This window comes from Poeciliopsis prolifica, unplaced genomic scaffold (assembly GCF_027474105.1).
Source record: "Poeciliopsis prolifica strain line A6 unplaced genomic scaffold, Auburn_PproV2 SCAFFOLD046, whole genome shotgun sequence".
Lineage (NCBI taxonomy): Eukaryota > Metazoa > Chordata > Actinopteri > Cyprinodontiformes > Poeciliidae > Poeciliopsis > Poeciliopsis prolifica.
In genome coordinates this window covers 3,585,001-3,598,209 of record NW_026562421.1, presented here as the reverse complement: position 1 = coordinate 3,598,209, position 13,209 = coordinate 3,585,001, and the positions used below count along the sequence as shown (strand labels likewise).

General features: G+C 38.4%; 1 protein-coding gene across 1 annotated transcript in view; it reads right to left on the bottom strand.

Annotated features, from left to right (window-relative positions):
* lama5 (laminin, alpha 5) overlaps positions 1 to 13,209 on the bottom strand; it is a 72,038-nt gene that overhangs the window by 6,513 nt on the left and 52,316 nt on the right. The window contains 26 exon segments of the mRNA XM_055056784.1: positions 29 to 172; positions 932 to 1,064; positions 1,929 to 2,077; positions 3,031 to 3,086; positions 3,089 to 3,167; positions 3,262 to 3,409; positions 4,011 to 4,147; positions 4,369 to 4,525; positions 5,275 to 5,414; positions 5,493 to 5,675; positions 5,774 to 5,916; positions 6,817 to 6,975; positions 6,978 to 6,998; positions 7,482 to 7,595; positions 7,699 to 7,801; positions 7,950 to 8,079; positions 8,170 to 8,324; positions 9,051 to 9,167; positions 9,219 to 9,442; positions 9,679 to 9,849; positions 9,929 to 10,040; positions 10,411 to 10,521; positions 11,330 to 11,481; positions 11,579 to 11,719; positions 12,118 to 12,301; positions 12,917 to 13,017. Coding sequence (XP_054912759.1) covers positions 29 to 172; positions 932 to 1,064; positions 1,929 to 2,077; positions 3,031 to 3,086; positions 3,089 to 3,167; positions 3,262 to 3,409; positions 4,011 to 4,147; positions 4,369 to 4,525; positions 5,275 to 5,414; positions 5,493 to 5,675; positions 5,774 to 5,916; positions 6,817 to 6,975; positions 6,978 to 6,998; positions 7,482 to 7,595; positions 7,699 to 7,801; positions 7,950 to 8,079; positions 8,170 to 8,324; positions 9,051 to 9,167; positions 9,219 to 9,442; positions 9,679 to 9,849; positions 9,929 to 10,040; positions 10,411 to 10,521; positions 11,330 to 11,481; positions 11,579 to 11,719; positions 12,118 to 12,301; positions 12,917 to 13,017 — 3,464 coding nt within the window.

Sequence of the window (13,209 nt, the reverse complement as noted above, 5' to 3'; positions counted from 1 at the left end):
ATGGGAATCAAAGTTTTTCTTTTCTGACCTGATCTTTATGGAAAAACATGAGTCCGTTTTTCTGATCAGTTCTAAAGCTGAAGCTGGCGTAGAATTTGTCATTCTGACTGCTAACGTCTTTTGGGGCTATCTTTATGTAGCTCTCCCCGCTGAAGTGAGCTTCCCGAGCGATCTGCACAAACACACAACATTTGAACAAACAGTCCTCCTCTGCTTCAGTGCAAACCAGTTCAGTCTGTTCACACGAGCAAAGCAAAAAAGCAAAAAGGAAAAGAATTAACAGTCATTTCTGTTCAGTTCACTGCAGGTAATTCCAGTTACACCTATTTTAGAGTTGCTAATTAGCTCATTTAAACATCTGCTAATCTTCTGATAATTTGTCAGAGTTGGTGTTTTTTATGTTGTAACTGTACTGAAACACACAGAAATTCACAGCACATCTACATGTTATATTTGTCATAGTCAAGCTAGCATGACCTCTGTCCCTCTCCCTTCCTACTTTTTTCTTAATGAAAGCTTTTTCTTGACCTTGTCATCTAGTAGTCATAGTGTTGAATATTAGCAACACAGCAATGCATCCCTTTCCTTTGATATATCATGCACACATTTAAGATTTAGAGCAGCAGAGTGATTCCCACATTCCAAGCTGCTCTACATGATATGGTGACCAAATAGCTCCCTGTGCATAAGCATCACTTCGGGTGTCATTGTCTCCCTTCACTCCCAGATGGGAGAAACAAGCTCAGCTAGTTGGGTACCACTGAGTTAAAGCATTATATTAATAACATCACAGCTAAAACCAATGCTAGTCATTGTCATGTAGCAAATGAAGCTACATAGGGTTAGGGTTAGTGCTGCCTCTGGTCTCAAGTGCATTGATGGTGGTGGCATCATTTTAGCTCCGTAGGTTTGAGTAAGTGTGCTCTTTTACCAGCAGGTTGCTGTTACAGCCAGAACTGACTCCAGAGGCTTTTACTGTCTTCATGTTGACATGATTTCCGGTGTTCTTCAGGTTCTTGATGCAGGCCTTCACAGAGTTACGCGCTGAAAACAGCTGCTTTAAACTGGGAGACAGAAAAAGACAGCAGCTTAAAATCCACATCTTTAGCTGTGCTATTATTACTATTATTATTGTTATTATTATTATTTAATATTCAGTCACTCCATCTTTGTTCTTTTTGTTGGTTCTGATCCATAATCAATTGGTAAAATAATAAATAAGTTTTTTGTAGCTTGTAGAAAAAATAAGCTCATCATGATTTGATCTTACCAAGTATTTTTGTCCAGTCACTAAAACTAACGTACAATAAACGTTTCAGCAATAAATCTGGCCTTGTTTTGCTCTTTCCTTTGGTTTGTTGTTGTATTTCTTTCTAATTAATGTAAAGCACTTTAAAATTGCCTGGTTGCTGAAAATGTGCTGTTCAAATAAAGTCATGTTTCATCACCTTAATGTCTGGTGCAATTGGCTGATTATTCACTTATAACATGGGGAAAATGTGTTATAAATTAAATAATCTGCCAGTCAAACTAGCACTTTTTTGTATTAATATGAAGAAATAATTTATTTAAAACAAGCTCCAATATCTTGCTCAAAAGTCACTTGTAAGTTAGTTTTGTCTCATTTCAAATATTTGTTTCAGAAACGAGGTCAAAAATGCTTGGTAAGATTTTGTTTGTGTTTTTGCACCACAGCGTCAACTGAACATTGTCAACAAGAACAAAAACAAAAACGTTTAGGGTTAGGGTTAGTGCTGCCTCTGGTCCTTACAGTGAAAAAAAGCAAAAACATTTTTTCTCTGCCCACCAGAGGCAACAAAACTTAAAACACTGATAGTTTACAGTCTGTAAAAGCAACATGATCATGGATACCATTCAATCCCTACTGACAAACATATAAAAAGATGCTTTCATGTGGCTCCACTCACCTTTCAGGCATCTCCTCCTCTGGCGCTCCTCCCAGATAATATTTACCACTGAAATCTGGTAAATCTTCTGTTAAAATTAGTGTAAAAACAGCGACATTGCTCTTCTGTATTGTGATCTTTTTTAACTTGTTAACAAACATGATCTTCAGCTGGAAAACAATAAAAAGAGGAAAATGAATTTACAGTTTAATGACTGAGAAGATTATGATACAGTAAATATGCTGCAGCAGAATTAACAGCTCATTAAAATACAAGTTGAACCTAAAACTGATGGCAAAATATGTAAAATCACTTATAATACTGTAATGTATGTTCATTTGAGATATGGTTTTTGTTGATAATTGGCAAATGTTAACAGAATAATAGCTTTCATTTCTAAATGGACATAAGCACCAACCCCTCACCACCCTGCAAAGAACATTATCAGTGTGCATCCCCAGTTTCTACTGCTTCCCAAGCTCTAAATTACACCACCCAGCTGTGATTTGGTAATAAATTAATGATTTTGGCATCTGAAAAACAAGCCAATTCAAAAACCTCCCAATTGTTGAGTCACATTGGACGAGCACTGCGCTGTTTCCTGGCAGGCCTGATATTCTTAATGTATGAGAAAAGTATGAAAATATGTTCAATATTCTGGCTATTAGAAACGACACAGTTGTACTGAAGCAAAAACTCTACAGTGTTGTGTTCAACGCGATCCTGCTTACTTTTTCATCAGTATTAAGGAATGATTGACTTAAAACAAGCTGCTATTTCTTGCTGAAAAGTTACTTGTAAGATAGTTTTATCTTAATTCAAGTGTACTGAATTGCAAACAATCAAAATTTTCTATGCTTACAAAATAAAATTGAAGCTTTTTCTTGGTGATACTTGATTTTCAGATTTCTTACATTTTGAAGAAAGGTAAGAAATGTGTAACCTGACAAGGGCGCAGTAGAAACTAGACCAAAATTACGCGACAAGATTTTGTTTTTGCAGTGAGAATTTGCTGCCTTTATTCCTAAATAGGAGCCAAACGATGGGAAGTCAGAGGGTTACCAACTGCAGCTTCATATCCAAAACTTAAGATAAACAGAAGATAAAAACATGTCCGACTCACAAGCCTCAACTCTCCATCACTAATCTTCAGCAGATTGAAATCGTTGGTGTCAGGGGATGATCGATCAAAGTACCGTTGAAATCATCATAATAAAGGCGGAGCTGTCCCTGAAGAACGGCCAGGCACAAAAACTTCTCCTGATGCACACGAGAGAAAGCAGTGAGTACCTCTGAAGAACGACATCAATGAACAGATAACAGAGTGTTGTAATCAGTTGAAATGGGTCTTTGCCTCCTTTTTGAGAAAGACTAGTATTCCTTTGTGTGACAGGAGTTTGATGTCCTGGTCAATTGCCATCACTGGACGTAAATAACTAGAAGTAAAGTTGATCTCAGCAAAGCCGGTTCCATCGAAATATTCCCCGTCATCCACCGAAGACCTGTGATAAGAAATTTGATTCAGCAAGCATATTTAGAATAATAACAATAACAAAGATGACACTACTGTGGAGGAGTGCTTTGGAGCAAAAAGGTCTTCGGTTCAAGTCTTACAATGGGGTTTCTGTATGGATGTGGAGGGGCTAGTAAAAATATTCATATCCTGTAAGCTTTTGTCACATTACAACCATAAGCATAAATATATTTCATTGAAATTTTATGTGAAAAACTAATACAAAGTGGCATTGACCTTGGCCTGTGACGTCACAACATATTTTTTCCAGTATAACCTGTTAGAAAACATCCATCTGTTACCCTAATGTTGCTTTTATTTAGTTGATTTCACTTTATAAACCTATAGATGAGGATACAAGCAAAACTTGTCATTTTATTGTGTAATTTTTAACGAGGAAAGATTTGGCCATGATGGATATAGCAGCGAACACTTTACTGGCTTGTGAAAATCTTCTCAATTGGGATTCGGTCTGGACTTTGACTATGCCATTCTAACAAAAATGTTTTGTTTTAAACCATCCCATTGGAAAGCAAACGGAAAAAAACTTATGCTGCTAAGTACAGAATGAAGCAAGCATGTGGTCTGACCTGCTGCACGGTTTCTCTGTTTTAGTGTTGAGGTTGAAGGCTTTTTCAAAGTTATACAGACTGACTACTTTCTGGTTCAGCGACTCCAGCTGAATGCAGCCCTCAAATCCAGTTGAATTGCTAAACGGGTCGGGAAGCTGAAAGAAAGAAAATAAGAACAAATTTATTCATTTTTGTAAAACAAATTATAAGCACATAAAGAACATCAAGTTTATTTGTGCAAACAAAATTTTCTATGCTTACAAAATAAAATTGAAGCTTTTTCTTGGTAATTTTTGATTTTCAGATTTCTTACATTTTGAAGAAAGGTAAGAAATGTGTAACCTGACAAGGGCGCCACTGGGCCCGCCTTGCTCACCTGAAAAGAATCTGGGGGTCCGCCAACATAGAAGACTGTGTTGTTGGCTTGGAGGTTGAGCAGGCCCATGTCACCTTTGCCCTCCCCTTCTGCCTTGAAGATCTTTTCGTCATCATTCAAGAAATAAGACATGGACATTTGACCGTACTGGAGCATCCTACATGAAAACAGACAAAGCAGTTACAAGCATTAACTATGCAGTTTAAAGCCAAATTTATTTTTAAAAAATATCTTTCATTCAGCGTTGACAGGGAAAACAGGCAAAAGTGGCAGGTAGAGCAAAGTACCTACTGCAAATATTTTGCAGCATTTTTCAAAATTTCAAAGATTTTAAAGGGTAGAATTTCTTTGATAATTGTCCATAAGTAAATTATCAATCTCATTTTAATTTATCACAACATTGATTGGTAACGTGTTGGTGAAATGTGCTTTATAAATAAACTGGAGTTCTTTCTCTGACAAAAAAACTTTTTGAAGTTTGTCAAAGTCATTTGTAACCATCAATTGACTTTGTGTCATTTGATAGTTATAAATCTAAGGAGGGGAAACATCACATATGTGGTTCCTCAGGGCTCCATTCTCAGTCCACATATATTCAGTATCTGCATGCTTACAGTTTCTGAAACAACACCATTCAGTGGTGTGATCAGCTTTTCCCCTCCTTGATCTTTTATTTTGTGCATGTTTGTCACCATAAAGCATTTCAGAACGTCAAAGCAATTTAAATATTAGTCAAAGTCAACACAAGTAAACAAAATTAGTTTTTAGGTGTACAGAAAAAATGGAGAAAAAACTGAAACCTGGGAGAGGGTTATTGATTAATCGGCTATCCGATTAATCAATTACTGGAGTAATTGATTAATGCAGCCTGACTATAAATGATTGTTAGAAAAGGTCAAAACTTACCTATCCAACAAAACTCCATTAAATGTTCCATCAGTTCGGGCATCGTGAGACGACGTCACCTTTATAGTTTCTTCTCCAACATTGAAATACCAGCTCAGTATCTTCCCCTCCAACACCAGGCCTAAAAACTCCTTATCAGACTACAAATACGACAGACATGATTATAGAATAACATGAATTTGTCCCTTTAGCCATAACATGTCTGTTGTAGGACGTACATTATTGTTGCCGAGGAAGAAGACAAACTGTGGTTTCGAATCAGAGGTGGAACGTTTTCTCTTCGTTAGTGGCTTTGGGCTGATGAACAGCTTCATGGAGGTGTATGCAGCCAGGTCCGCCAGGTCAGAAGGAGTACGCACCTGAACGGCTGACTTCCCGTTGAACTTCATGGACACGCTCACCTGGAGGGGAAACAGCCGGTCGCATTTGGAATCAAGTCCAGACCAATGAACTTTAAAGAAATGTGTAAATACTTTGAGTTTTGGACAGAAAAGTGCACCTTGTTGACGGTGCTGCGCGCCTCCTGAATGAGCTGCCTGATCCGGTTGATGTTCTCAGAGATGTTTGGCATTTGGACGGAATAATTCTGCAGATCGTTAAGTTTCTTCAGCAACGTCGGGATGTTTTCTTCCAGCTTTTGAACTAAGAATGAAAAAACATTATTTGAGATAATGTAAGTTTAGAGGTATTTGTTTAATAAAATTAAAATCAGCAATTTGTCTAGAAGTAGTTGATTGTTAGATTTCTTGTGTTTGCATGGGACTAAACCGATTAATTGGATTAATTACATGCCGCAAGTATTTAGCTGCAGATGCATTCACTGAAGGAATGTTGTTTTTGCTATTTAGGCAATAAAATGTTTATTTTATTATTTAAAAAAAAACTGTAAACATTTTTTTCATATTTTAATTTATTTGTAAGTTAATTGGGTTGTTTTTTTATCAGATTGATTAATAGTCAAAATAATAACTACTTTTGTAATCAATAGAATAATCGATTACAAACATAATATTTAGTTGCAGCTTTAGTTTTGTTTCCTTACTTAATCATCTTATTACTGACAGGTTATTTACTGAATCTGTAACTGCGTAGGGGCTGGGTACAATATTTACATTTCTATTGAAGCCTAAATCATTTTGACATTTTAAGAATACCTTTTTTTATTAAAGGATTCATTTTCCTTTTTATTAAATATTCAATAATGGCTCATTAATTGAAACAATTTAAACAGTAAAAACAGTAAAACCCAAAAAAACATCCTACTGAAAAGGAAAATTGATAAAAAAAAATACTGCTGGTAATTCTAGTGTGATTCTGTTATGATAATTTAATGCTATTAGGCAATAAAAAAGTAGTAAAACTGCTGTTTAGTTTATTATATCTACCTTCAAAAATATTAGTTGGTTCTTTGTCATTTTTAGGCACAATTATTAAAAGTAATTGTGAACGAGTTGAAGAGCAATTTGGGTAGCTCCATTTGCCATTTCCGATTTATGGAAGGGAAAAAAAAAAAACTAAAATCAAGTGCGGTAGTATTCCCACCCGTTTCGCTGGCGTTGATCAGGGCCTTGTTGATGTCATCGCTCGTGGTGTTAGTGTCACCGTAAGCTTGTTGCCACTGGTCCAGTTGCTTTTTAATGGGGAGCAACATGTTGTTGACGTCAGTGGCTGTGATGTTTGCTTTACCTGCCACAGTTTTGCTTCATTTATCTCCTGAGTCGCATCTGCAATTTAATAAAACAAAAAGCAAATAAAAAGCAGGTGTGTACAGAGCAATTTAATACTGAAACATTACATTAATTGGTGATCATGTAAAGTTTAAAAACAATATTAAAAAATCTATAATATGCAAATTGATGAGATAAGTGAATTTATACATTAAGTGAAGATTGTTACTGTTGGTATTTAAATTATCTCAGAAATAAATGATTAATAGTAAAATGGAAATCTATTTGCTGAAAGAACATACTAAGAACACATTAATTAAGCCAAAACTGAAACAAAAATATATCAGATTAAGCACATTTTGCTTTAAATTATTATTTTGTTAATCCAATAAATAATCAATAAATAGTTATTTTTCACATCAAACTTTCTAAGAATAACCTGAAGAGCCCATTTGATTCATATTTAACCTGCTGTCATCCAGTCACAGAGCTTTTCCAATGCATGAGTCTTGATTTAATCTTTGTAATTCAAGTGCTTACTTGAGGTGGAATTGAGGCTTTTCTGAATTTTTGCCAAATCCTTCATGGCTTGATCATGTTTGGCCTTGGCTAAGTTCAGCCGTTTCTGAGCTTCTTCCAGCTCTCCCTTCAGGGCTGCAAGTGGGAAACAGACACTTCAGATTCTAAAAAACTGGGCCATAATTTAAAGCAGAAGATGAAAATATATTTAATTTTGATTAAAAGACACTGTACTTACTGTTGTTGAGTTCATCGTTCATCTGTTGGACTTCTCCATGTAGTTCTATGCTGTGGTTCTTCAGAGCGCTTGCAGACTTTCCAAGGTCCTGGTTCTTTATATTCTGAAAGTATTTAAAGCAAAACTAGATATTAAAAACAACAAAAAAAGATTTAGATAATTTTAAAAAGATCGCGTGTATTTGTGTGTGTGTGTGTGTGTGAGTGTGTGTGTGTGTGTGTGTGTGTGTGTGTGTGTGTGTGTGTGTGTACCTCTAATGTGTCATTTGCAGCCTTCTCAGCCATTTTCGCAGCATGTTCTGCTGCAGTGATGTTATTGACAACATTGTTGTAGGCTTTTGTTAAATCCACAGACGGATCCTTCTTGGTCTCAGCGATCAAACTGTAGCAGCAACACATCACAGATCAACGTTGTTTTATTGGAACCATTCATGAATTTTCTGTCTAACAGGGACACACAGAAGATCCCTACCTGGTCAAGTTCATGGCTAAGGCATTCAGCAGCTCAGCGTGTTTCTCTGCCTTCTCCACTAAGGGGATTAAGTCGTTGGTTGCAGCAAATGTTTGCACCTTCTTTGCCAAAGGTGACCAGGCGCCATCGAGCTGTGCTGCCAGATGTTCATATTCCTGACAGATACATTTTAGAGGGATAGATTCAGGGTCTGCTTCAGGTAATCAACATCACTAACTAACAAGCAGTTTGGAACCAAGAAAGATCGATCCAATGTTAAGGATGTAGGATAATGAGTATACAGCAGAAGGAAGGAAATGGCATGAAAAGCGCTGAAGAAGACACTGAGTGCAACTTTATTCTTCAAAAAAGTAAACAAAACTGGAGCAGCATCAGATTGCAGCGGTTGTTTCTCTTTTGTCTTTGGTTAAAGACCACAAGTCATATCTCCTGCTAGCGCTATACAAACACATTTGTTTTGGTTACATTTTACTCATGCCTTGCATTATAGTCCACTGCTTTTGGAGCAATCTCCAGTTTCTCTTGGTGCTTGGATATGCATTTGAATCAGACCAGTGTTCACATCAACCAAAATGTGACTGAGGTTCACAGGCAGACTGGACTTCACTTCTTTGGCCCAGTTATGCATCCACACCATCCCAAATTAACCAGACTTTCTAGGCAGTATCCAGTCCGAATCCTTAGTACCACTTTTGAAATGCTAGCTCTGCACAATTGCAATATATGCTAAATGAAATGAATGTAAACATTTTCAGAGTTCGAAAACCTGAGTTTTATTTGCACTGAACATAATATTCTGAATCTTGACTACAAATAGCCAATTACATGAGGCCCCCTCATACATAACTACTAAATATTTATGTATTTTGATTTGTTCCTACCTCTTTTGACTCCTGCAGCATTTGAACCACAGTGTTGACTTGTGTGACATCAGCGACAGCCATTTCTAGCGTGTCGTTCACTTCCTTCTGCTTCATTAACAAGTCTTCGATCTTCCTCTGAGGGAAACAGAGACAGCGGACATCAGATGCATTCACACACACTCACACACAGGCTTTGTTTCATCAGATTTCTCCGTTGTTTTCCTCCAGAGTTTTCTCGTTGATGCTGTTGAGCTCCGCAGCTCTGGCAGTGTTGTTCACAGCTTCGTTCAGAGCGTCTCGCAGGTTTATCATTTCAGAGGTGAAGCGCTGCAAACGGTCCCTGATGGCCTTCGTCAAGTTAACATTTTCCTGCTGACGGTTTTCCAGCTCCTTGATGACACGATCCAATACTAACACATACATACGGAGGGATTTACTGGACATTTTGTGATAATTTCCACAATATTTTAGCTCAAAATGATCAGCTGAAGGTATTAATCGAGTTAATTGCGATTAATTGATTCTTGAAGTAATTGCAAACTATTTTAGTAACAGATTAATTGTTAACTGGAGTATACAGACTCCAAAAAAGGCACTTTGCTAAAACTTCCCCTCAAAAAACAGCATATTCAGAACAGTAACTTACATTTCTCTGTTTCGTTTTTCTCCTTGTCTGCCAGTTTCTTCTGACCCACACAGCTCCTGAACCTCATTTCCCTCAGAATGGCCTGAACCTCCCTGATCTTCGCCTCCTGCCCCTCCACATCCTGATCGTCCTCCGTTTCGTTTTGGGACTGGTTCGCCATGTGCAGCGTCGCTGCAGACAGAAGCAGACGATCATCAAACAGTCCGCCATCTGCGGCTGTGTTTTGGGGGTAAACAGGCGTTTCTCTCACCGTTTATGTCCAGGCTGATGTTGTTGATGAATCTCAGCAGATCTTCTGCCCTGTTGTGGGTTTGGGAGGTGCTGTCATCTAGCAGACCGACCCGGCCTGTCATTACACCTGACTGAAAACACCACAGGATTTTATGACTGTGAATTAGGGCCGTTATAGATAGAAAAAAAAAACAATGAACAGGAGTACATTTCTGCTAAAAACAAACTGCCAAAATTTTTAGATTTTATTCTGACTTTTTTTTTTTTTTAATTTTCTGAGTTTCAAAACTTTTCAAACCCTTGTTTTTTTCTAGAAAATCTAAAAATTTCTCACTTTTCTTGACATAATAGCAGCGTAAAGAAACAGTTATAATTTCTGTTATAAAACATATCTTTGTAATTATCTAATGGAAACTTACAATAAAAATAAAATACAAAACATTGACTTATAATTTAAGCCATATTGATTGAACAAGAGGCTTGCATATGTGCGTTTCTGACCTTTCTGTGCAAGTCGTCAATGTCAGCTGTGATGGTCGCGATGTCCATGTCCAGCATGTCGGCCCGAATCCTGCTTTCGTCCAGCGTGTTGTTGTAGCTCTCAATGGCGCGCTGGAATCCAGATATTTAAATTAAACACCAAAAATAGACAGACCTGTTCATTTGGTGAAGATGTATTGATCTCACACTGAGCATGTTGCAACAAGCCAACCTTTAATTGGGAACCTTATTAAGAGTCCAGCTTCATGAACTGATTTAAAATCAGTAACATAAAAAAAACCTAATACACTACCATAAATTACGATAAATTATAGATTAATAGTTTATTACATTAAAATTAGTTATGAAATTAGTTACGATCGATTAACTAAGAACGTCTGCTTAGACCGTCTTTTAATGTTGCAGTTTGGTCTCCATCCAGCAGAGGGCGCTGCTGGTCATCCTTAAACTGAGCTAGATTATAACAGGATTAAAGATGGCGGCCTTACCAGAACAAGAAAGAGAAACGACCCAAACAGATGAATGAAAAATGCACTTCTTGCAGTTTTGTTTTGCAATATAAACACTAAACAAGCTCCTTAAATTATCACCTGCACGACGGAGCAGCGTCAACTTCTCAACCAAAAATGACTGAATTGCTACAAAGATGAGGATGTGATGATGACACAAGAAAATTGCCGCTAAGTACAGTTGATTTTGAGGGCTTTCCAAGTTTAACAATATGAGAAAAATAAAATTTTCTGTTTATTCAGCCAGAATAAAAGTCATAAAACAATTCCCTCAAAGTCTGGAGACATTTTACCCAGAATGCATGTTTGGTGTGGTAGCAATATATGATTCCGGTTGTTACTTAGTATCTTGTTTTTCATTCAGCTCCATCGTGCAACACACCAAACACACATGGTGTGTTTAAACTCACAGCGACGTCCTGCATGGACGTGTTGAGGCTGACCAGCTGACCCCAGGCCATCGAGCTGGCGTTGAGGTTCCTCAGCTGCTGCGACACGGAGCTGAAGTCGCCGTCCAATCTCTCCAGATCTTCCAGCAGCACGATGACGCAGCTGTCACACACTGAGTGTCCACGCACACACACCCACAGGGCACCGTCCGTCAGTGATTAATCCTCCGGTTTCCGTTCTCGGTCTGCAGGTTTGTGCGATTTACTTACCTTCGCAGTGCATGCCGTGCCGGTCCTCCACAGGGACGCTGTACCTTTCCAAGCAGGCGTCACACTGTCTTCCCGTCATCCCGTCTGGACAGTGGCACTCACCGGTCCGGGGGTCACAGCGACCTCCATTACAGTCGCACCCTGAAATGACCCACAGAGCAGTCCAATCAGCCCATCAAGTTTAAACACATTTTGTCATAAACAAAACAAAAATCGACAATTGAAGCGTTACGTTTGGCGTAATGCCGTCATCAAAAGCAGCTCTAAAGAGCTGCTGCTCGTCTAGATTTAGAGGAACTCAGAGTTTCAGCTGTTTTGCAGTTTTCTGGAAGTTTGTGTGCATAGAAGCTGAATGCTGCTTCTCCATGTTTGGTTCTGGATGCAGAGCAAACCAGAACCAGAAGTACCTAGTACAAACACAACAATGTTTGTGATAAAGTGGAATAAAATGGCCAAAAGCCAAAGCACTCCCATTAAGGAGTCAGTCAGCAGAAACAGTGATGTATGACGGTAACGTTAGCCCAGGTGTGCACACTCACTCTTGCAGCCGTCCGGTCCGTAGTCCCAGTGTCCAGGAGCGCACTGCCTGCAGTTCGGTCCGTTGACCCCAGGCTGGCAGGCGCACTGACCGCTCTGAGGATTACACGGCTGGACGAGCGCCGCCGAGGCCTCGCACTCACACTGACGACAGCCGGAGCACGAGTTGAAGCCGAACGACCCGTCCTTAGAACAACAAGACAACCAGATGGAAAGTTACACAAACCTTTCCCTTTCTGAACAAGACACAACAAAAAGACAGATATTTTTGTCTAATTTCTTGTGCAAACATGTTATCACTCTTGAAATCACAATTATGAACGTAAAACAATTATGAACTTGTTTTAAGTCAATAATTCTCAAATTTGGAATAAAAATCCTAGTTCCACTGGCAGATAATTTTCACTTGTAACATTTTGACACATTATCAGTGAAAGATAATGGACCTGGTGGACCTGGTACTTTTTCTTGGTCAATATCCAAGAATCATTGATTCAAAACAAGTTCCTATATTTTGCTGAAAAGTCACTTCTAAGCTGGTTTTGTCTTCTAGTGTACTTAGACATTTGAATAAGAAATTAGACCAAAATACTTGGTAAGATGTTGTGTTCTTGCAGTGCAGAGACAAACAATGGGAGTTGATAGAAGGTGTTTTAAACACCACCACTAGTTCCCATTTTTTACTTGATCAAAGCAAAGTAACCCGACTTAGTGAGCAAACAGAAGCAGAAAGTGTTAAAATTCATGGACTAAACTGTAAAATCCACAGAAAAGAGCCAGAATATTAAAACTGTGTCCTACCTGGCAGCGGTCACAGAGCGGTCCGGTGACCCCGGGCTTACAGCGACACTGACCCGTCTGTGGGTTGCAGGATTCGGTTCCACATGGAGAACAGTTGCATCCTGCATCACAAAAGGAGTCATTTTCTTTTTGTGCTGTATTTGTTGCTGCCTCTTGGCCAAGACTCATACAGGTTGATGGGAAACAGATATAAGAGTGCAGAGTGCTTCGTCTATTGACGGTCATGCGCAGTGTTGGTAAATCACACCGATTGGTTGAGAACACATAATATGACAAACTTTAATATGAAAATG